At 43.3% G+C, this 23,999-nt stretch overlaps 2 protein-coding genes across 4 annotated transcripts; both read left to right on the forward strand.

Moving 5' to 3' along the window:
* Positions 1-12,098: 12,098 nt before the first annotated feature.
* LOC146173125 (uncharacterized) lies at positions 12,099-12,572 on the forward strand. 2 transcript variants are annotated; one of them, XM_084584604.1, is made up of 2 exons: positions 12,144-12,225; positions 12,286-12,572. In XM_084584604.1, the coding sequence occupies exons 1-2, from the start codon at positions 12,153-12,155 to the stop codon at positions 12,570-12,572; spliced, it is 360 nt and encodes a 119-aa protein (XP_084440730.1). In that variant the 5' UTR covers positions 12,144-12,152. The 2 variants fall into 2 exon arrangements, with proteins under 2 accessions (XP_084440729.1, XP_084440730.1); XM_084584603.1 differs by having other exon boundaries at positions 12,099-12,572.
* Positions 12,573-21,490: 8,918 nt separating this feature from the next.
* Positions 21,491-23,133, forward strand: LOC146173126 (uncharacterized). 2 transcript variants are annotated; one of them, XM_084584802.1, is made up of 3 exons: positions 21,491-21,515; positions 22,703-22,786; positions 22,838-23,133. In XM_084584802.1, exons 1-3 carry the CDS (start codon positions 21,491-21,493, stop codon positions 23,131-23,133), a joined length of 405 nt encoding a protein of 134 aa, XP_084440928.1. The 2 variants fall into 2 exon arrangements, with proteins under 2 accessions (XP_084440928.1, XP_084440927.1); XM_084584801.1 differs by having other exon boundaries at positions 21,491-21,502; positions 22,687-23,133.
* Positions 23,134-23,999: the final 866 nt, after the last annotated feature.

Consider the following 23,999-nt stretch of genomic DNA (forward strand, 5'->3'; position numbering starts at 1 on the left):
AGGTCTCTCATGCCGCTTGAGCCAAGCGGATAGTGCGCTCGCTATCGCAGCCCGTGGACGTGGGAGTGATCTTGGCCGTGGTTAACGCGTTTAGGTTGTATTGAAAGACAGTGACTCCTGTGCCTGTGCAACAAGTCACGTCAGTGAACGTTAAAGAACCCCAGTTTGTGGAAAAAGTAGATCCTGCCTCTATGGCGTCATTTATATACTGTCTATGTAGCTTTATAAAGCTTAACCCCATATCATAAATGCCATACCATACCCATACCATACCATACCATACCATACCATACCATACCATACCATACCATACCATACCATACCATACCATACCATACCATACCATACCATACCATACCATACCATGCCATACCATACCATACCATACCATACCATACCATACCATACCATACCATACCATACCATACCATACCATACCATACCATATAATACTATACTATACCATACCACGTCACATCATAATGAATCCTTGTGGTATATAACACCTGAACTCTGGTAGTTTGTGAAAGGGCGCGTGAATCAGACTTTTCGAGATTGTTTCCTAGTGAATTTCCGGAGGGCCTCCAGAATCGCGCCAAAAATGAGCACTTGTTACAAGTGCTGCTCGCGAGGGATGAGAAAAGAGGTCATGGAAACACAAAAAATTCTTTAATCTCACCATGTAATGCTTGGTGACTCACCATGCATTACATGTTGTGACTGCATGGTGAGATAGCATTACAATCTCACCATCTAATGTATGGTGAGGTTAAATAACGCCTGTGGGTGCTTACACGCTTTCTGTATCAAGCAAGTAACTGAGCGAGTTAAGCATTAATTAGGCAAGGAGATTTATAACCACAAGGAGAATGCCTTGGTTTAATTGAACAATATTGCTATTTAAAAACTTGACAACCATATCATCCGCAAAATTGGCGTGCTTTTGTTTGCCACAACAAATATCTGGAAAATAACGGTTTAGTATAACTCGCTTTCCTGGCTCTCGGAGAGAACCTGTATTGCACTATCGTAGTTCTATCATTATCTTCCTTCGTTTTCTTGCTCCCTGTCTACATTTCCTGCAGTAAAGCGTTAACTTGGTCTCGGTAAATTAACAACATGCATTTGTTGCGCAAGGGCTTTTTATCACGGACCTTGATACAGTGGCCTTGGATGCTGGCCTCGAATACATTTCCCCTCCTTCTCCTCCCCCTTCCTGTCTCTCAAAACGAACCCTCTACATCATACTGCAAATGGCTCCGTATTCACTTTATGGACTTCAGAGGCGGTTTATCCTTGCGTAAGGCATCCATGTAAAATATTTGTCTTGGCGCTGTCAAAGTGTGCAGGTGTAAATGGCTGGTATCAACGGTTTGTATGCTTCCTTTCAGAGCGAAAAGGTTTATAGTAGACGCAACCACGATAGACATCCACACCTCGCAAAGGAACCACCCGGCTGCAAAGTAGCACTCACGTTCTCCAAGCCATCATGACTGTTACGCCCTCTTTCCGGCTATAAGCGCTGGCCTTGCACCGCTAGGCTGGCGGTGATTTCATTGCTAGATGGACACCACTGCTAGCCTACGTGAAAACGGCAAGCACATGGCACGTTCTCGAAGCCTGTACTGAATATTTGGTTCCTTCGAGCGGATGTATGCGCGTAGCGCCCATTTCTGGTGCCATGTCAGATGTGTAAGCTCCTGATCATCTGCGGTGAGTAGGTCAGATGCAATGTGCTCATAGTGTGCAAAGTAGCGTCTGTGAAGCAAAATCTGCCGTGCGCGGGACGAAAGGTTTCACAGCCTAACAAAACAGCGTCACCAGATGGACACGTACAGCATGCATCAGGAACTGTCGAGAGCGTTGAAGCTATAGATTCAATAACTCTTGCGTGGGTTAGTTTGTTCCAGATTCACAAAAGAATACGGGGCGCGAAGGCTGACGACAATCGAGATGCACGAACGACAGGACAAGTGCCTGTCCTGTACTCTGTGTGTCTCTTTGGTCCTTTCCATCGCGCTGTATTCTGTTGCAGGGATGCTGCTGGATTTTCTTACCCCTTGATGGTGACCAGGTTTTGATGTAACTGAGAACAGTTACTAGCAGGTTAAAAGCATTCAAGATCTACAAGCTCCAAATATATGACGAAGGAAACGGTTTTAGATACATTTGACGCCAGTAGACGCCGGAAGCATTGATTACAGAAGCGCAGGCTCCCTTACAATCGAAATATCGAATCCGAACGTCTCTTTAACTAGCCACTCTTTTGACCTCCACTCCGCTCTTCCCAACTTTGTAGTCTCTGCAATCAGAATTACTTTTCCTGGCTCCCTCGTGCACTTAGGCTCTCCCTCATAACATAAGCAGATTATATTATAGATGTTGTCTTGAAGGGCTTGGGCTGCTGCGATCATAAACCCTAGGTGACATGTTGATGGTGCCCTGTTGTAGAAACGACGCTAGCACGTGTCCTATACGTTCCAAGCCCGCCGCTTTCGACCATGCTTAATTACTGCGGACGTGCCCCGGAGCATTGCCTTCAATAAGACAAAACTGTTAGAAGGATGGCAAGTCGCTCAATTCCTCAACTACCCTCATACGAGGGGCTCGCGTGCATGACTCTTATTTATTTTACCGTGTTAAATAGGACTGACGTTGTGAAATACAGTGTAGCTGCCATGCGCTGAAGCGTATAGATGAATGCCCAATGACAGAAATCAAGATTCTAGGCCACTGGCCGCGGGATCGTCTGCGGTGAAGACCTCCCAGGCACTGCTCCGGTTCATGAAAACCACAGGCCTGATCGATAGGCTGTGATTTTGCTGTGATGTAACGTGATGTGGCTGTGATGGAACTATACTTACTTCACTGATTTATGGGCTTCCTATTCCTCCACGTTCCTTTTATTCTTCGCCTTTATATCCACTCACCCACTTCCCTCAGTGCAGGGTAGCAAACCGGTTTCTTCTTCCGTTTCATCTTCCTGCCTTTCCTCCTCCTCCTCATTACCTTGTTGTTGTAGCTTGTCAGAGAATCAACTTCTTTCAATGTTTTTGAAGCTTTCGTCACGTCTACTTCTTGCACTACCTGTACTAGCCGCACGTAGGTGGCACAGCAGAAGAAGTATCATCAAGCCAGTTTCGGAACAATTTATTCAACGTGGTCATAACTTCGAGGCACATACCCTGCTCATTCTCAGAGCAACCGAGGAAGAGAAAGGTTGTGTGACCCACAACCCTCTCTCAAACTCTGAAAAGGGACTAAACCAGAATAACAGAACTAAAGATGGGCGAATCCTATTTAGTAAATAAGTTGCGTTCATACTGTAGATTGGTTGAGTCACATTGCATGATTGCTTTTTACTTTTCCAGACTTCTTTTTGTTTATGTTGTGATCACAAAATGTACATCGTCATTTGTTATAACTTTGTCGTCATTGCCTTAGCTCCTGCGGAATGATTGAGATGCACCTCAAACTTGTGTGTCATGTTATACTATATAAGCATAGCGGTCAATGATACACTCCGCTTAGGACTGTATGTCTAAATAAAATACCGCTTCCTTTAGTCGCCCAGAAAGACTTGAATCGGCTGCATCGTTAGAAGCACTAGGACGTTTACTGGAGTATAAGTAACATTGCTTTAACATATTATGTCGTCTATTTGCATGTCTGGTGGACGTCAGAGAGGGCGGAATGCGACATTATAATATAAAGAGCGTTGAAGTATTTCCTGATCCACACTTCCTACAGAGAGTAGCACATATTGCCTTCAGTGCCTGCCGCTTCCTATTCCGTTGTGGAAGGGGAGAGGCATGGTAGGTTTTCAAAAAAAAATTGAATAAACTGCTATCGTGGGCAAGAAAGAAGGCCCAAAGTTGGGCAGCAGCAGTTCATTCGGCCATGACACAAGGTGCACGTGCCAAAAGCGTTCCTTCTGGTTTCCCGCGGTGAAAGGACGTTAACTTGTTCTGCGTCCTGTTGCGATTGGATCTCGGTGGGGTGCAAAACGCATTTCTCATGGCGCTCAACTAAATTCCGGTCTCAAAACACAACCAGTAGAGAAGCCCAGTTCACAGCACTGTCATCGTTTTTCTTTTCTTTTGTTCTTTTTTGACCGGGACGTTCATAGCAGGGAGGAGTAATCCGTTCTTGCTGCCTTAAACATGTCAACGGAAACTACGCCCTTGCGGAAGTATGACGCGAATAAAGTTGTTGAACCTCGCCAGTCAGTGAATGTAGGTCTGCAGTTATAACGCACAATATTTGTGTCTTCTTGAGTTTGTGATAACTTACGCTGTGGCGTTTCCGAAAACTGAGCTTTAGTTTGAAGCCCCTACCTAAGCTAGGTCATCTTAGTCTCCTTTTGATAGAAACATCAGCTCTGTTTCTTAACTAGTTCTCTTGGCCTTTCTATCAAAAATTGCTGAACGCTACTGCACATGTGCAAAAATACTCTTGCTGCTGTCATTGTTGTAGTCAACTTCAGAATAAATGTATCTTAAATAGCTATTAGGAGTGTGGAGTGGGAAAATAAGTTGATTACAAAAACAAAATAGCTCCTGAACAGATTTGCAGGAGCAGAAAAAATTTATTCCGAAGTACCTGCTGGTAAGCATGAACACGCGCTAAATAAACAAGTTAATTCTGATACTTGCTTAGTGTAAAACAGCTTGAGGGGCGAGTTGGTGCTGCATAGTACCCAGAAATGTGGGGCAATGAACACAATCACGTGAATAGAAAACACAACACAGGCGCACACTACCAACTGTAATATGAAACTGCACACGCACTTGTTGTTGTTGTTCTCCTCTAATTTTATGGCACATACCCACACAGGGTGATCGGCCAAGAATTGGGGTGCAGATATTAAATTTTGAGATGTATAATTACATCACAAAAAATGTATATAGAAATTATTGCTAGGGAATAGAGAAGGAAATGTAAGTATGAAAACAAAAACAAAAAAGGGTAATTACTAACGCACACAGTAGGAGAATACTAAGATGTATGTGTACAGATTAAAAATTCAAAGCATATTAGCAAGGCAGACGTTTTGTTTAATTTAGGAAGTTTTGAATGGCGTTAAAAACAGACCTGTGGTTTTACCCAAGCATGGTGGCACCGAACGATAATAAAATCTGGCTGCTCAAATTAAGACCGAGCTGTTGTAACAGCTTCTCCAAATACCGTTTTCTCATCATGGTAAAACGGCAGCAAAATAGCGAGAAATGATCTGTTGTTTGCGGTTCCCCGCAGAATGCGCAGACGGGAGAAAGCGCCAAACCAGACCTGTGCATATAGAAATTTAGGGGCGGAATACGACAGCGCAGCCTGGTTAGAGAGACCCCAGTCTGCTTTGATTGACATGATTTCCTACTCCAGAAATACTTGAGATGCAGGTAATCGTCCGATGATAAAATAGATCCAGACTGCGTGCTTAATAAGGAATGCCTACGAAATCGTGCTGCTGTTAAGTACGCTGTTGCCGAGAGGATAGGCAACACAGGGCCATTCAGAGATTCTTTGGCTAGTCTATCAGCAACCTCATTGGCTGTCACATTACTGTGGCCTGGTACCCACACTATATGTGTAAGGCTCAAATGTGAGAGGAGAAATGAAAAAAAAAATGTGTTTAATATTGGCGAATTTATATTTGAAGAAAGCGACAAGCACAAGGAATAAGAGTCTGTAATTACAGCCACTGTTGAGTATGGTGGGTCTAGTTTGCGCAGAGCAAGCACCACCGCCAGCAACTCCGCCTGGAAAATTGGGATAAAATCTGGAAGACGGACTGAAAAAGCCCAGTATAAAAGCGGACAGTATATTCCAACGCCGGCCTTTTCATGAAATTGAGAAGCATCAGTTGCTATCATTATGATAACGGGAAGACTTTGTAAATGATCTTCTAATAATCCATTTAAAATTCGAGGTGATAAGTATTTTGCATTATTTGGGAAAATGTCACCACTCAGCTACAACATCCTCTTGTACACCCAAGTACATCTTCTTCGCCCACCTCTTATTTGCCAAGCAGTTAGTAGCACAAACATACCAGCACAAACGACCAATCTTGACAGTCACACATTCAACCACAAAGACACACATCAGACAAAAAAAAAAGAAAAACGATAGATCTGCATCTGAAGCATGTAAAGAGTTTTAGAGGCTGTGTGGTGGGCGTGGTTTATGAGATTCCACTGACGTGAGGAAAAGTATATATAGGACAGACTTCAAGATGTATTAATGATAGAGCAAGGGAACATGAGATGCCCATAGAGAATGGGAAGGGGTCAAATTTACCCCTGCATTGTCACAAATGTAAGTTTGATCCGTTGTTTAGTAGGCTTACAATCTTAGGGAATAATCGAGATAAGATTGCCCGCGAAATTTTAGAGGCGTTTTGAATTCAGAAGAAAGATAGCATATGTGTTAGTGAAGCCTCGCTGTCTTTACGCAGGAAATAAATTTTCTTTATGGAGCTATCCTACTGAGTTGATGTAAAGATTTGAGTTAAATTATAGCCCCTAAAGTTGTTTTTCCGAGATACGTTTCTTGTACTGTGGGCCCTGTTTTGTGTTGCGATCCTACCTACGCTCAAGTACATGTGTTAATTGCTGGCATCGCTTCTTAGACATGCCGATCAAGATGCATTTCTTTCGGTTTACGTATGGAGCTGGTTCCTGCAGACGTGAGTGATTTTATTGGTGTCATCAAGGCGTCTGTTGGTCATGTCAAGAGGGTTTGCCGAATTTTCAAATCAGAGTTTTGTAGGCAAATTCGTAGCTTTGAAGACAGGATGTGTTTGAAGTTATGCATTGCACCCTGCGGGGGTTGGAAAAATAATTTAAAGGAAATATGGCGTCTAGTGGCTCAGACAACAGAGTTTTGTGGGTATACGTAAGGGTTAATTAGAGGTGCTTTGGATGGTCTTGTCTTACCGAGGATGTTTCAGAAGGTGTACCTACATGATGAGTAGTGAACGTGAATGTTATATCTGGTAGCCGCAGATGTGCGTGGCTTTTTCTAGTGTGTGTTTTTGTGGTAGAATTTGTGACTGTCACGATTTAACGTTTGTGCCACTAACTGCTTGACAAAGAAGAGGTGTGAGAAGAAGATGATATTGTTGTGCTGGAAGAATTGTGCTGCTATCTGCTTGGCAAAGAAGCGGTGTGCGAAGAAAATGTACTTGGGTGTAGATGAGGATGCTGTAACTGAGTGGCGAAGAGGAAGTTCGTGTACAGTTACACTTTATAGTTGGTAGTGTGCGCCCGTTTTGTGTTTTCTACTCACGTGATTGTGTTCGTTGCGCCACATTTCTGGGTACTTACACAGGCAAAGGTGGAATTATCAGTTTTTAGCAACTTATGTTTTGAATAAATATAAGATATAGTTCATTTTTGTGAAGCAAGGTATTCTATCATTGTCAGAGGAACAACGCTAGCAAACGACGGACGAGGAAGAGGCGGACACACACATGCGCTCACTAACAACTTTATTTTGGAAGGCCGCCGGTCCACGCCTTGTACACAGAGAAAGGCCAAAAGTGGTGCGCATGAGTGCAGTTATCAGAGCTCAAACTTGCTAAACACCAAAATAGAAACGCTCTGAACCAGAGTGTGCGGGGCGGGCAGAAGTAGAGAGACAGAAAACGAGGGCGGAAAAGAAGACAAAAAAAGGCGATCTCGTTGGGAGCCAGCAAGTAACACGTCTACACGCGAAAGTGAAAGCACGAGACCAATAAATAACAAAAACAACAACGTAGTACTGGCAGAAAATCAGACTAAAATTAAGGTTGTAAAAGTCAGCAGAGTTAAAAGCGCTGAAAGAGGAAGTATAGAATACTTGAACAAATGACTAAAAGACGCTGAATAAAAACACCGAAATCTATTCAGATAAAACCAGAAAAGGCTGGTAAAATGACACTGACAAAAAGACTAAGGTTGCCATATGCGTAAAAATCAGAAAAAACCCAGCAAGACTGTTTAAAAACAAACCAAAGATGTATAAAACCTAACGGCAACAAAACGGTGGAGCAAAGACAGATTATTTCGACTTGATTAGGACCGGCGAGACTGGAAAATGAAGGGCTAAATAAGCCAACACAGGCGAAGACTAAAAAGAATGCTCAAAAACAGAGTTAGGTGGAAAGGAATGAAAATTATTTTGCAACAATGGAAGTGAAAGTTGATGCTTTTTGACAACCGGAGCGTTTTACGAAACGCACACACACGCTCAACAGAGTAACGCATTTTATATATCCCCTAAGTCTAAGCGCAACAGAGGCTACAGGAATAGAAATGTTGACACATTAGGCAGCTCAAAACCGGCCATGTCGTTTAGGAAATCTATTTGCTTTGCCGTCAAAAGAATGACACTCCTGGTGGTGCTCAAATTTATCTACAAAATTATCAAGAAGTGAGAGGAGAGACCGAAAGGAAATGTCGTACGCTAGGAAATTTCTTGGCCGATGTTGATCACATTTTGAATTGAGTCGCCACCTAAAGTTTCCCACGTGCAAGGCACATACCTGCTAAATACTGACTAAAGACGGTAGCTGTCTCAAGTTCCTTCGACAATGCCAGCGCTTCGGCTATCTTTATAGACGTATTTCAATTCAAACCTCGGGCACACTAAGGCGCTCTGGATGAATTAAGCAAACTTTGTTTTGTTTTTTCTCGGCAGCAGTTGCCGTACAGATGTTTCTCCATGCTGAGAACGATGCCAGCTGGAACGTCTTAAAGGAATAAGACGAGACGTTATTAAAGTGATGCAGTGGATACATTAAGTGTTATGTGAATCCATGGTTTACGACGTCCTAACAATAAATGCTAATTTACTTGGGAACAGCGCTTTTAAAAGATATAAAAGGTTAAAGAAACGCAATATAGATGTAACTACCAGCAGCAGATTTCGTAAGGGAATTCGAAGTGGAATCTGTGGCTTGGTACATTGTTTTTGCGACCATTTTACGGCTGCAATACACAAGAATTTTGTTAAAAAAGGCGATCGCGAAATTGACGTACACGTCAAGAGTGTGAACGGCATGTAAGAAAAATTGTTAAAAGTAATTTTTCTATAGCAATAGATGCGTCTCTTTCTTCCGTAAATGCATCCTTAACGACTGATGCTATAGATTTTTACCAAGCTATTCACTTAGTCTCAGTCTCCCATTTTGTCAGGCTGATAAAAGATGGTGAAGTACGCTGCTGAATAGCTATATCTTAAAACGCTACTGTGTAGGAAGCTAGGAGGAAAACCATTGCGAAATTATTGGAAACGCAAAATATTACAGTCATTAAAATTTACCAGTCACACAGCAAGCTGCTATGGATTTTCGGATATGTGATTGGTCGGCATAAGAGAATGTGATGACCATGGCTAGATTCTTGTTTATCTGATTTACTCTGTGAGCATGGAAATGTTTGCCCCAAAGATAATCGTTTGTTGCTGATGTTTACATATTTAAACGCTTGGGTAATAGCACTTAACGTCAGACGTTATGAACATTAAATATAATATTTATTTTAATCTATAAAATATAATAATGTATTTAATATTAAGAAATAGTTTCGGAAAGCGGTGCATATAGAGACCTAAACTTCATTACTGTTCAAAAAATACCTAAAAGAAAGAACAGGCTAGATAATGAATTGGCTACATGCTTTTTGTATGCAAAAGCAGCAGAGGAAATAAATAACCAATAAAGTAAAAGTAGCATAGAATAACGTCCGCCAGAAGGTCATAGGCCGCAGCGGCTCACTCGCCCTCTCGACCTTGCCCTTTCGGCGAACCAACCCCCGACCAGCAGGGTCAGGGTTGGTTATCCGGACCTCAAACTGCTGTTCGGATAGTTGTTGCGCCAATGGTACCTCGGTAACACCGTAACCACACATCATATTCAGCAGGTTATTGGCCATCGATTACTGACTTCGTTTTGGCTAATAGGTAATTTATCGCACAAAGTGGCAGCGCAGAAGGGGGACGATAACAGAACACGCATAGACGGAAGGACAATTGCTTCTGTTGTCGTCTATCTGTCTTCTCTTGTGTCCCCGTTTTTTTTTTTTCAAGCTGTCACTTTCTGCATTGCTGGACACTCTGAAGTGCTTGTAGTGGTGTTCATTGCTGGTGGTGTAAATCCTGGTGAGCATGATGGAGATAATAAACGAGTTGGTCTGCAGCTTCCTTTAGATGACTGTTTCTTGCTGCCGAGCCTTATGGAAACAACTGTGGTGTCTATAAACAAAACTTTGTCAGGTTCAAATGATGCCTTACGACAATACCTGAAACGCTAAACGTTTCCTCATCCTCTATTTCGCATGGCGAATCGCATCTAGAATAGGATGCACTTCCTTGTTGCTCACATTAAAAACCAGCTAATGAGTATAACAGGCGCTTTGTTTTCGTTTTATTGCTTCCTATCTCAATTTATGCAAGCTGTGCACGCTTCGATAATATCAAACCTCTACATTGCTCTGTTTTCATAGCAAGCATCCCCGTCCCCAGCAATATTAACAGTGATGGTTTGCCCCCTTCGAAGATTCTATCAGCGATACCAACGTGCACTAACCGAAAGAGTCTCCGAACTTCCGCTTTAGGTTATGCCCGTGCAAAAAGTGAAAACTCTGTACCGCGGCGACCGTACTATTTTCCCCCGCGTCTGTACCATTCTTTCCGCCTCTGGCGTTACGTGAGCAGAAAGCGAGCATATTTCGGTTAGACTTCGCGGGCAGTAAGCAAAACCGCAAACCACCATATGACCCGGATACGTCACGACTCCGTAACTAGATCTCGAAGATTTGCGATGGGCAAGGGGTATATAAAGACCAGTCGGCCCAGGGCAGAACATCACAGCTTTGTGGAACCTCACCGTCCACCAGCATCACCATGAATCCTCTGGTATGAATGATACCTTGCCGTTTGTTTGGAATTTCGATGTATTGGCTGCTTTAGGTCTGCTATGGGACACGTAATTATTGTTTTCAGAGTGCCTTAGCAAATGAAGCTAGCGAGAGTTCACAAAACGTAATTAATAATATCACTCCTGGTCGCATTCACCTTCATGCCGTCATTTCTAATAGCTTTGGGACATATGATACGAGAGGTATAATTTTGTCAAGAAGACAATCATTTTTTTTTTCACAATTATGCCAGTTACGCTAATAGCCTTGGTTGTGGTGCCGCAAACTTCTGCGACAAATATTCTCTATAAGAAATATTCACAAGCAAATATTACATATAATATTAAATTGCATAGAACTGTGCAGCCCGCTGCTCGCTTTTTGTTGCCAAATGGTCTTGCTGTTGAGGTCGCACGAGAAGTCAAATACGCATGTTTGACGTTTTAAAATTTTCTGGTACGTATTGGCGTTTATTCCTAGCCCCTTATTACAAGGAAATTAAGTAAGGCATTCACTAGAACATTACTTTACCTGTATGCGCAAATACTGAAATCATTTTAGCTACTTCCGTACAAGGTTAGTTAAACATACTATGCTACAAGCCGCGAAGGCATTTGTTAAAACCCTATTATGCATGGAATTTTACTTCGCCTTAAGAACTGTGAATAAGATCATCCTCATTTGAGATTTCGGATTATAGGCGAATATCGACCGTTCTCTTCAGGGCATCACGGCCAGAAAAAAATATATGGATTTTGCCAAAAAATATCAAATACAATTCAACAGAAATCCTCCGTGATTAAACAGGATGTGTAAAATGCGTGTCCTGAAGACTCGCTTCCTTAAACAAGACAATCTTACGCTAACCCTGGTTGCTGAGCTATTGTTCCTACATCTGTCATCTGGTTATTTAATAGTCCAAGTCATGATTCGCAGTGCTTAAGTGCAGTTCAAGCTTATTGGGCGTAGATGTATGCGGAAAGCAAGCATTGTGGCTGAACCATGATACCTAGTGTGAGATATCGTGTTCCTTGCTAAGTAACCTACCACTAAGCAACTTTGTACAAGTCAGGTGCGCGCGATATAGAGTCATTACTGCGCAGACATCGCTTTGGCCTATTTAATCGCATAAACCAATATTCAGCTTTCTTTTTATTTCTGTTTGGTGGTTCATAATTTAGCAAGAACTCAAAATCTATGCTCTCCCCACAGGCAACTCTCGTCGTCGGCTCTGCTCTGACTGCTTGCGCGATGGCCGGCGTACTGGGAGGCTTCGGCGGCGGCTACGGGGGGGGCTACGGCTCTGGACTTGGCTATGGAGGTGGCGTCGGCTTCGGAAGTGGTCTCGGTTACGGCGGCGGTCTAGGTTTTGGTGGTGGCCTAGGCACTGGTAGCGTCGGTGTAGGAAGCAGTGTGACCCTGCTGCGAGGTGGTCCCGGCGTCTCCAGGAGCGTAGCTGGACCGGCGTTCGTCGTGAGGACGGTGCACCATGTGGACCAGGTGCACGGAGGAGGTTCTCTCGTGGCTCACAGTGGAATCAGAGGCGTCGGTGGGGGACGTGGATACGGCGGAGGGCTCGGATATGGAGGAGGACTCGGCTACGGGGGCGGACTCGGATACGGAGGAGGCCTCGGCTACGCTAAGTACGGCGGCTATGCCGTGAAGGGTTAGGTGTGTGCGTCACTGCGACGTCCAAGTTTCACCTCTTGCGCCGTGGCAACATCATTTCATTTGAGACATGTGGCCGACCTGATACAGATCGTCCATTCTTCAATGAAAACCAAGAGGCCCGGTTTCTTTATGTGTGAATATTTTCCAAAGACTGCTGTACTGTACAGTTGCCTGCTCTGTGGATATGTAACAACTGAAAAATGCTCAATAAATGCTCGTTCTTTATATTATCAAAGTATAAAATGTGCTTACGGCACTTCCTTCAACATACCACACAAAAGTAGGAGGACTGACGTAAGAACATCTTTTAAGATGAATGCGTTGCAGCCCTGGTCGAGTCGCATTGGTGGTGTTTAAAGGATTTATTTCTTGAATATGTTGAGGGAAAGAAAAAAATTCTAGGGGGCACTTTGGATCCCTAAACTGAGATGAGGCGAAAGCCTCTGTCGTGCGGTGGTCCGAAGTCCTCAACTACCGATACCCCTTTCTCTCTGTTTTCACTCCCACCTTCGAGATGGCGCGATAGCCTAAGCTACCAGCCAGCATATAAAGCCCCACATTAACCGAGCCGTATGAACGTACCTGCGTGGCCTAAGGATAACGTGAATACAATGGTCGTGGCAGGCTGATTCTGGTATCACTCTCCCATATGAGAGGAGAGGCCCGAGTTGGCAACTCCTACCAAACGTAATGTCACGAGGCCCTACGTCCAGTTAGTGCTCGGCCATGTCAGCTGCCAGCTTCCGCTTGCCACTAACAAAAGCGTCACGGACGGACTGATGGACGGACGGTCACGATCCGTGAGCGTGAGCCTTTGAAGGCTGTCGCCTTAAAACAAGAGGAAGGACCTAGACCTTATTTCCGGGTATTCTTTTTTTTTCCACCCAGATAAATACAGGATAGCAGGGTATTCTGAGTACTCGCTTTTGCAAACTTAAGATAGTTCCAGGTGTCGAATATGTATCGTGTGAAAGCTAAAATTTCTTAAAGGACTCTATGAAAAGCTTTCAAATGTGAAAAGCTCTTAGACGTGTTGTGAATTAGACCTGAAATTAAATAACGGCCAGTGAAAGAATTTGTTCGTTAGGCTGGCGAATATTCTTTATATTAACAACTCTTACCAAGGCGCAAAGAAGGGAAATGAAGCTTGTAAATTGTATGGAAGTTTAGTGCATGACAGAGTAACACGGCATGCACGTGCAGACCGAGTAGGGTGTCATCCCACTTGTGTTTAAGCCACGTGGTGCTTATAAACTGTGAACATTTTCTCATTTACCTTCCTCTCAACGACAGCGCACAGTAAGACCTGAAGAAATTCACTTTTTGGTCTAAAACATTGTTTTCCGACTGGCCGTCACACTCCCTTCTTCTCTTTGTTCGCCTTTCTGCAGTTGATCCCGCGAGATGCTGTTATAAAGTTTGAATCGAACTTTTCCTAACTTCATGAATAATATTTCTGTACTTTGGAAACAAGTTAACCTCAATTCACTCATTGAATCGCCGTTGTATACGAATGTCGTGCAATCCAAGTACTTTTATATGATATACAGGGTCAGCTCACAGGTAGGTTTTCTCCCTATGTCGGCACCTGAAGCCCTATCGTAAACAAAGGCCGGCCTACGGAGTGTGTGTATATATATATATATATATAAAGAAAAGTGTACGCTTCCTTTTAAGGAAGCATTTCATTTGGCTCAATGTATCGACCGGAGGACCGATGTTTTTCAAGACTCTTGAAAGGAGAAAGAGCCCAGAGAGTGTCTAAAGCGGTAAGAGTTCCATAGAACTGCGATTGAAGAATTTAGTTTTCAAAAATAATTACGGCCAATAATGTCTGAAAATGGCGCAGAAAAAAGTGAAAAAGGTTGCGAACTTCTCCACAAATAGCGAATATATTTGTGCAGAGAGTTACACTCCGAAGCATATGATAATATTATGAGGGTAAGGTAATGTGTACAATTCAAAGCAAGAAGACCTAATGATAATGCATTGTAATGGTTTATTGATAATTAAGTGACCTCCTAATTTTCCATGCTTTCACTATGCTATTTTTATATTCCGGTTTCGCCATCTGTCCGCCGAAGCCGTTGTCATAAAAAGTACATGTTAAACTAAAATAATTATTAGATAATAAAAGTGGATTGAAAGCTTTTATATAACAGTAGTAGGTCAACCTAGATTTTCACTTTCTTTCTTTGCTGTGGATGAAGTTCGCATAATTTATGTTGGTGTGTTTATACGTGAGAGGCAGTTTAAGCCCGAGCTTCCACCGTGACTGGGGTCAAATAAAGAGAATTTTTCTCCAATAGAAGCAGATGCATTAATCCCCTGTGTTCTTTGCTCTTCTTTAAAACTGCCATTGTTAAACAAAAATACGAATACAGAAATTATCCAGATAGCGATGCTGATTTTCTATGTGAAAACGTCTGAAACCTATCCTATCTGGCATTTGCTCACGATATACAGACATATCCTTTTCCAAGCAAGGAGTGAAAAATCTTTCTGTTTTGCAGCTAGCGCACTCTAACTTAGTCGGAACTGCTACGTCCAACATGAACATGAACAGCATTGCATCGTAAAGAAAAAAAAAATCTCTTACTTAAGCAACCTAAAACGCCTATCGATACTCACGGGATCCCCTTTGCTGCATATTTTACTGATAATGAACATATTTATGAATTGCACGTTTCTGCCGAACGCTTATTTGTCGTCTCATGACTGAACTAGATCTTTGAACATCTCTTGCACTTGTACCTCTTAAACAAAGCGATAAAAATGTGCCGACAGTAAGCACTGTCACCTTTGAAATACCACGCTTTCTCATAAAAAAACAAATTACAGTCTTTTGCTCGTGTCCCTACACCTTGAAATTAAACAAAAAAAAACCTATTAGGTCTGGCTAAAAGCAACTGCTAATGCATTTTGGGAAATCAAATTTATCGTCTCGCGATTTCCATAAATGCCTTTCCTCTCTGAGATATAGTTTTGTTATTTACTTCTTCATTGGTTTGCTGTTTGCTTTTGATTTGTAAGGCATGCTAAGCATTATTTCATTTTCATTTTATTTCCAAATTTATTTCACACAACAGAAAAAAGGTTGTCCGAGGTGACGGAGAACAAGGCATACACTGCCTGACGAGGCCACGCCACATGTATGACTGGTGGCACCACAGGCTACGAAAATCAGGAGAAAGCATTGACATGACGTGACACAAATTCACTTTTGACACAAATAATAAAAGACGAGATTTACAAGCATAGGTGTTATGCTAAAAAATAAACATAGTTCAACCACGATTCAAGTACAAAAAATAACAGACATATTCCAGACTGCAATGGGAGTCATCTAGATTTCACCTTTCAATGCTCGCCTATTCGCTATATAACACTTTTGAGTATGTAATTTTGCTGAACTTTTCAGCGGCTTTTACATCTGCTACATTCCGTAGGGATGTGCTTCACGTTACATCCCTTAGACCTCTTCACGCGGTTTCGCAGGTCCGATTGTAGGCCTTAAAATGAGTTCATTTTGTACTGCGATTTTTATTTTCGGGTTTCATTCTGCATTTCAAATGAGACCTTATTTAGTCACTGTGTAATACCTTTACCGTGTATCTGGTGTTTTATTTTATTCATTGGATGCATAAGGAAAGACTTCATCTCGCTGCCATATGGAAGTATGTTCCTTGGCCTTTGCCAAGCCGCATACGCGGCTTTTAGCTCATGAATCCATCCAGTGACCACTGGGGAAAATAAAGCCTCAATATGAATCTGCCAGATATAACAATTTCTAAAATTCCGTGTGTTTTCTGCGTTCCTCCGAAGCATCTTTTCACTGGTACGATGGCGTACTCATAAATTCTGTGTTCTTTGTACGACTCAAACGGAGCCCCTGTGATCAGTACGATTGCAGATAAACACTTACAGATAGCTCATGATTAATTCTTAATATCCTGGGAAGAATATGGCCAATATTTATTACAGAAGGCTTCACTCGAATTTTGGCCAAAATATAGAAACTGTACACTGATTCTGCAATATCATTTCCATGACAAATATTACGCACTGTCAGAGGATTTGTATGAGCGGCCCACACGGAAGCGTGTATTTAGGGATGCGTTAGAAACAAAAATATGCTATTCATTTTCACAGCTACAATGTCATTTGGCGGTATGAGAGCTGTGCTCCCGCGGGCAGCTTCTGAACTGCGAAATGCGGACTGGAAATAGCCTGCTATACTAAAGCCGAGATTGCGTTTGTCGACCTAATATCGTCGGATTTAGATTCAATGCGAAGAAAACTCTAGAAACGTGCTGTAGGAACTATGCCCGAAACAAATCACATGCTGGTTTGTCAAAGGGACGCAGGTGGGGAAATATGAGCATGGCCTATGCACTACATACGCGCCCTCTACACTATGAAAGGTTTACACGAAGTAAAGCACCAGTGGTAATGATCATCTTCCGAGTAATTTAGCAGTATGAGGTAGGTTTAGATTGTCGATAAACCGTGGTCACTTGCGCTGAACCACCCTTACAAATGCATGCCACGATTGAAACAGATGGGCACATTCTTCTAACCCTTGCGTACAGTTTTGAAGAACAGTCTGAAATTCAGGACTCATAGAAGACGGGAAGATTTCTTATTCGACAAACCTCTAGCGGACGCAGCTACTTGCGATATTAGCGTTATACAGTATCGAACCATTACTACGAAGCTCATGGTGCCTGTGGATATAAATCCGAAAACATGCTTTGTAGAATATTTTTACTTTGGAGTCATCGACTTGCTGGCAATTACGCGGTAGATGAAAGCATCATAGCACGCAAGAGGTTATCGTTTTCGTGTAACATCTTTCTGAGAGTAAGTTGCCATGTCTACAAAGGTGTTTGTCTTCCATCTGTCCGCAGCAGAGCTCTTTCGCTGGCCTTGAATGCATACCACAGCCTTCGTCTTGGACGACGGAGCAAGTTTAGAGATAAAGCGCCTTCCGTTCCAGTCTCGTCTATCCCAGAAAGGAACTAGCACTGGTGGAGAGGACAAAAAAAAAAAATTACTAAAAAATATTCAGTGAGTATATTTTCGTAAATAATGGTACGTCTGTACTTTTAAATATTTCGGAATATTTAAATTTTTGTCGTAGAGCTCGTGAGAATCGCTTTACGTATCCTGTTTTCCCGATATTTTCTATGGCACGCATTTTTTACTTATCACATCAACTCCAATCCTATACTAGTCTTTAAAGAATATTATTTTGACAAAGCAAGTGAAATAGACGGCGGCTTTAAGGTCGGACAGCGGTAAATTTATGCCATAGCAATCATGCAAGGGATGGATATATTACTGGCTTTTGCGTCACACTAAAGTAGATCAGTTAATGAGGTATATTTTATTGAGGGACAGCCTTTTATGTTGATGAATACATTAATTATTATTATTAATTAAAATATTATCCGCTTAATTAGTAATAACGAGCGCAATGAAGAGACTTATGTCTGCCAAACTTCGAGACTCACCTTTTGCAACTCCCATCTGCGTACACTAACCTCGCCACCACCCCCTGGACGCTAAGTCACCTGTCGCCTCCCATACTCTCTGGTTACCCCTCTAGCCTTTAAGGCGACAGCGCTAAATGACTGTTCCCTAGGAAACCCTCGTTGCCGCTGTCACTGTCAGCGTTAGCGCGAAAAACTTCTAGCATGCCGTTGGCAGGAAGGAGTTGGAAGGGGACGCTGCTAATCACCGACTCGTAAGCTGTTTGTTAAAGTCATGGGACGACATGACAAGGCCTAATTTGTAGGCGCTGCCGAGGCTGACTTCTTCTTTGAGATCAAAGAGAAGGTGGGAATCGAAACCTCTTTGACGCTTGGATCAAGGCTAAAAAATACCTTGCGCCAGGAAGACACACTCGTACGGCTAGGGAAAAGTGGGGCATGATAGTGGTGTGGGCTCACTTTTTATACAAGGTGGAAGCTCGAAGCTCTTTGTTCAGCAATATGTCTGAGGAAGTTGAGGTGTAAGTTAAGGAATTATTATTGATTTGAGCTACATGAACGCGAACGTGAATCCGGAAAGGCAGCAAATAAAGCTAGCCATTAAACGTGGCCGCATGTAGTCGAACGGTTTAATAATTCTAAATATATGCATAGCCACCCTGTGTACCCAAATTAATACAAGCTGCGATCTGAAGCTTGAACGGCCGGTTTGTATTGCAAAATAGCGAGCCCTAAGATATGCTTCGGTGAAGTAAATAATTAACCGATACATGGAAATGAGAATAGTATGGATTCGAAGATAGTTTTATATAATATTATACCGAGCAGCAACTGACGTTTCAGTGACAAGTTTCGTTTCATTGAAACGTATCCACGAATGTGAGTGGGAAAAATGCGTGTCATCTAGTCTTTGTTCTATACATAATTTCGGGAAGATGGTTCAGTTTGCTGACGCTTGCATTTTCCTGGAATTTACGGCTAATTTACATTTCCACGCGCCTCACGTACGCAAAACGCTTTATAGGGATTGTTTCCTTGTAAATAAGATAAGTAATTATCGTTCCCGTGGCGAGTGGACGTTCTTGGAAAATGTAGTAGTAGTATAAGCATTTATTCAGTCAATGGTTATAGGTCGAACATGTTTACTGCCTAAGCGACAGTCGGCGCAGTTCTTCTCCAAGAACTGTTAACGCATACATCGAGACGATGTCGAAATATTAGAGGAGTTGGATAACATAAAATTAAAAAGGATATATCTTTCGGGCACGAAGGAGAGTCTAAATACCTCCTCATGCAATCCGCAAGCACGTTGTAGCAAGCTATGCGTGAGCAATTCGCAAATAAGTTTTGATCGCAATATGCAATTGCAAAATAAAACATAGACACAAAAACTGATTCGATTTGGGCTATATGTACAACGTGTGTCCTTGTAGCTGTAAAGTTTATGCATTTATGCGTATATCCGATAACGCCACTTATGCCGACATGTCACCCGTGGACATAACAAGGTTATCGACTTGAGCAAACAAGGAATTCCGCAGAATATGCGCTGTCGAGCAATCCGTAGCACGCGCCTTTTACGCCCTAGTTAACTTCCTCTAAGGCTATTATACATTTGGGAACAGGGTCAGTGTGACCATCTATGTACATATCCTAAATGTACCAAGAAAGGAGTGGTGGAGGGTGGGATTTGAGAGAGGGGGCGGTTGCGGTAGGGAAAGTGAAAGGGTTGAACATTTACTTCACTGCCTGCTTCCTCGCTAGCCAGCCTGATATTGAAAGAAACAAAACATAATTACGCCTAGAGCAGACATTTCTTGACCACGACTGAGTCTTGTACGGTTGGTAGCAACGAATAAAAGAAATAACAAAGGGAAGCACACGCCCGTCCCAAGTTGCGAAGACCGCGCACTCCGAATGCTTTCCGCCTCGATTCCCACGGCGCGTGCAGAAGGTATGGGCGAGTTCCTCCTTTTGTTGCGATTACATCTCGACGGTGGTCCAGGTATGTTAACTACCGCGCAATCAAACCCGGATGCGAAAACAGCACTGGGAGAAAAACGAAGCCGGTAAAGCTCGTCACTTGGTCCCAGGCGTTTTCTATTCGCCGAGTCGAATAGTTTGGTGCAGCGCCTTCCAAGCCGCGGCTCCCCACTCTCTCTTCACGCTTCGCTGATCAATGTGTAAGGAGAGCTCCGATGCAACACATATGTGTCTCTTCAGCCGCATGACTTCAATTATTTTTTTTTTATTTCGCACATACAACTCGAAAATGAACGGTTCTATAGACTAGCTCATTTTGAAAAGGTGCATGAAGCAAATGTCTCACTTCACAATATAAATAAAAGCAAAGTATAAGAAACAAGCCTTGCCGTACGGTAAACGCTCGCTACTAACTGCGAAACGAAAGTTTCTTTTTCATCGCCTGATTGTAAGGATGCCCAGAATTCCTGCGTTATATATGGAATCAAGAGATTAGAAGAATTGAAGAATAAAATTTGACGTTTCTAGCAAACTAATTGTGTGGCATCAAGGGTTTTAACGAAGGTGCACATTACATTATTTAATAGGTCAACTAGGCAGTGTCAATAGACAAGTAGAATATAGCTCCAGGAAGGGCAGTGGATACATTTTATTAAATGTCCGCATCCTGGAAGGAATTTCCTTTAATATTTTTTCTTAAATCTCGGTGTTCTTGCAACGTCCTTGCGTATACTTGCATTTATATTTTATAAAAACTCGAATACTGTTTTTTGGTAAGGCACAACATTTAGCATCCTCAGCTATCAAGTTTAACCACCTAAATACCTGCGGTTGAATAGCAAGCACATTGTTTATGAATAATAAAATAAAGAATTGTTTCTCGCTGCCTTGGTTTTCTCAGCTCAGCAACAATCACTGATTATTGCAGTCCATTGCTGGGGTGGGTTTTAACCTAGGAATTTCTCACGTAGTAAACCATTGCCTTTAATTATTATTAGCCTCTCGTAAATCATCCTTATAAGGCTGTCATGAGACGGACAGAGAAACGAGGTCATCGGAAGTATGGGATTTACCATCCTGTATATCCTGGTGCATTTCGATGTGGTAAACTGCACGGAACAAAGTACGGCTGCGCAGAGACAGTCGGACACTTGCTGGACAATCTTCTAGAATCGGCAATCGTTTGGACGTTATGCAAATGTAGACCTAAGTGGTGTTACGTTTGGACAACGCGCACGCAGCAAGATTTGGGTTTCACTTTTCTGGAGGTAAACAAAATAGCAAGATGGCAAACGACCCGGCTTCGTTAACGGATACGGCACAGAGACCTAGCAAGAAGGTAAAAAAAAAAACTGGGAGGGACGAGGAGTATATAAAGGCTGCGTAGGCAATGCCAGAGCAACACAGTTGTTCGAGACAACAGCTCACAACCACCTCGTGATGAACTCTCTGGTATGGCTTACCTTTGAATCTCTTCTGCTTCCTACGAATGATATATGCATGTAACTCTGTGGTGCAACTGAAACCAGTGCTTTCCTAACAATCTTTCATGTAGGTGCACTGGAGTTTTCTTTGATATGAAAAAAAAAGACACTACGGCCACCAAATCTTGACATCGGTATTTAAAAATCTCAATGTAAAAGTTAATCTTGAGTTTATATTAGCCTCCGCCCCTACAGTTAGTTGAAGAAATGGTTGGTTGGTTGGTTCATAGGAAGCGAAAGGCGCAGTATCTGTCACACTTGCTCTGTGGACACCTGAACCGCGCCGTAAGGGAAGGGATGATGGTGGGAGTGAAAGTGGATAGAGAGAAAGGGGAGCCGTAGTGGAGGGCTACGGAGTAATTTCGACCACCTGGGGATCTTTAACGTGCGCTGACATCGCACAGCACACGGACGCCACTTCGTTTCGCCTCCATCGAAACGCAGCCGCCGAGGCCGGGATTCGATCCCGGGAACTCCGGCACAGTAGTCGGGCGTCTTACCACTGCACCACCCCGGCGGGGCAATTGAAGAAATGGCATTTTGTTTTTACAGAGATGCGATTCAGTACCCTTTTTGACACCCAAATTACAGTAGGCTGTCCTGGAAATGTACGTCCCTCACGTGACAGTGATAGTCTGTATTAGGAGATGCAAAATTGTTTGAGACCCATGGCGATGTAAACTAGATTTTATTTTGGATTTGTGCCCTACCGTAAGAACCCAGTGCAGTTGAAGATTTCAGCAACACACTCATGAATTGAGTGGTTTTTATTACAGAATGGGGTAAGTTTGTAGCCCTAGATGATTTCGCGTGAAGGGAAATGATTAGTACCCTTCCAACTTTCCAAAACTTGCTTCTCAAATTTCTGCAGCCTATACCGCCATAGTCATCACTGTCTCCGCCACGATATTTACCGGCAAGCTGGACTAGAAACTTCGTCATGAAGTTTGCAACGCAAAATCCTCTTGCGACGCTGTTTCACTTATTATGCACCGAAAGGCAAAGTCTGTGTACCATCACCTGGAGAGAAAAACGTTTCTTGCAATTCATTTACTTGGATATGTCGTACCCTTTCAGCTATGCAATAACACATTTAGGGAGTGAAGGCTAGTTCTCCTGTACGACTATTCTCATAGCCTGTACTCTCCACAGGTTATCCTGCTTCTTGGTTCCGCCCTGGCTGTTTGTGCCACGGCTGGTGCTCTGGGTGGCTACGGCGGCGGCTACGGATTGGGCTACGGAGGTGGCTACGGCGGCGGCTACGGATTGGGCTACGGAGGTGGCTACGGGCTTGGCTACGGAGGGGGCCTCGGCTACGGTGGTGGCCTGGGAGTCGGAGGCGTGGGAGTAGGCAGCAGTGTCACGCTACTGCGCGGCGGTCCCGGCTTCTCCAGGGCAGTGGCAGGACCAGTCTTTGTCGTCAGGACGGTTCACCACGTCAACAAAGTGCACGGTGGAGGAGCCATTGTGGCCCACAGCGGACTCGGCGGTTACGGAGGCGGACTGGGCTACGGCAAAGGACTCGGATACGGCGGACTTGGATACGGCGGCGGGCTCGGATACGGCGGGGGTGTGAAGTACGTCGGTTACAAGGGCTAGACTAGTGTATACATTCCAGGACCAAAGAATCTCCGTGATGAGGAGGATGTAAAAAGTAAGGAGTCAATAAACAAGACACCGAGGCAGTAGCCTCCACAAATCCATGACTTCGAGGTGCACCTTTTCTGTGAAAGGATCGAGAGAATGCCAAAGCGGTAGTCTCCACGAAACCCCGTTATCCTTGTTGCCATGATCTAAACATGCAAAGGCCTCATGCTTAAGCAACAGTAGTTGTCTTTAACTCAGTTTCTGGGCAATGCTGTTCGGGCACTTAGGGGCAATCAGCAATCGTGACAGCACAATAATGTCTTCAAAAAACGGGATAAGAATTTTTGTGACTTTATAATACTTTTTTACGATGAAGGCAAAAAACCTTGTAGGAACCCAGGCTGGAGTCACACGCAAAAACCTTCTACAAAATATACTTCCTTCTTCTGATAATGAGCCTTGATACCGAATTTGTCTTGTTTCGTTATGACTGACCTTAAACCTTCCCAACAGCGCACGATTCTGTCTTAATTGCCCATGGCATACGAACATTGGCAGTTCTCTCGGAGTGTTTTAATAGATCTGCATGAGGTACTTTCAAATCTGAACCACTTCAACCGTACGCCCAAACATCCGGCGCCAACGCTTTCTCAGCTTCAGAAATGCTGCGAAGTATCATTGCGCCATGCAGAATAATTGCGCTGTGTAACATTTGTGAGTGCATAAAATTATCGGTGACACGCTCCTGCAAGCAGAAAAAGGCATCTCACCACGCTTGTGTTGTCTACCGATGCCGTGACACCTGCAGGATAAGAAGCGGCTGGACTGTTGATCGCTGCGTGTGACGTACTCGACGTGTGTCACGAGCTCAGCCACAG

Source organism: Amblyomma maculatum, chromosome 11 (assembly GCF_055883805.1).
Source record: "Amblyomma maculatum isolate TAMU_Amacu chromosome 11, ASM5588380v1, whole genome shotgun sequence".
In the NCBI taxonomy this organism is placed as follows: Eukaryota; Metazoa; Arthropoda; class Arachnida; order Ixodida; family Ixodidae; genus Amblyomma; species Amblyomma maculatum.

Coding starts and splice junctions, on each gene's coding strand:
- LOC146173125 (XM_084584603.1), top strand. CDS start 12,099: ATGCTCTCCCCACAGGCAACTCTCGTCGTCGGCTCTGCTCTGACTGCT.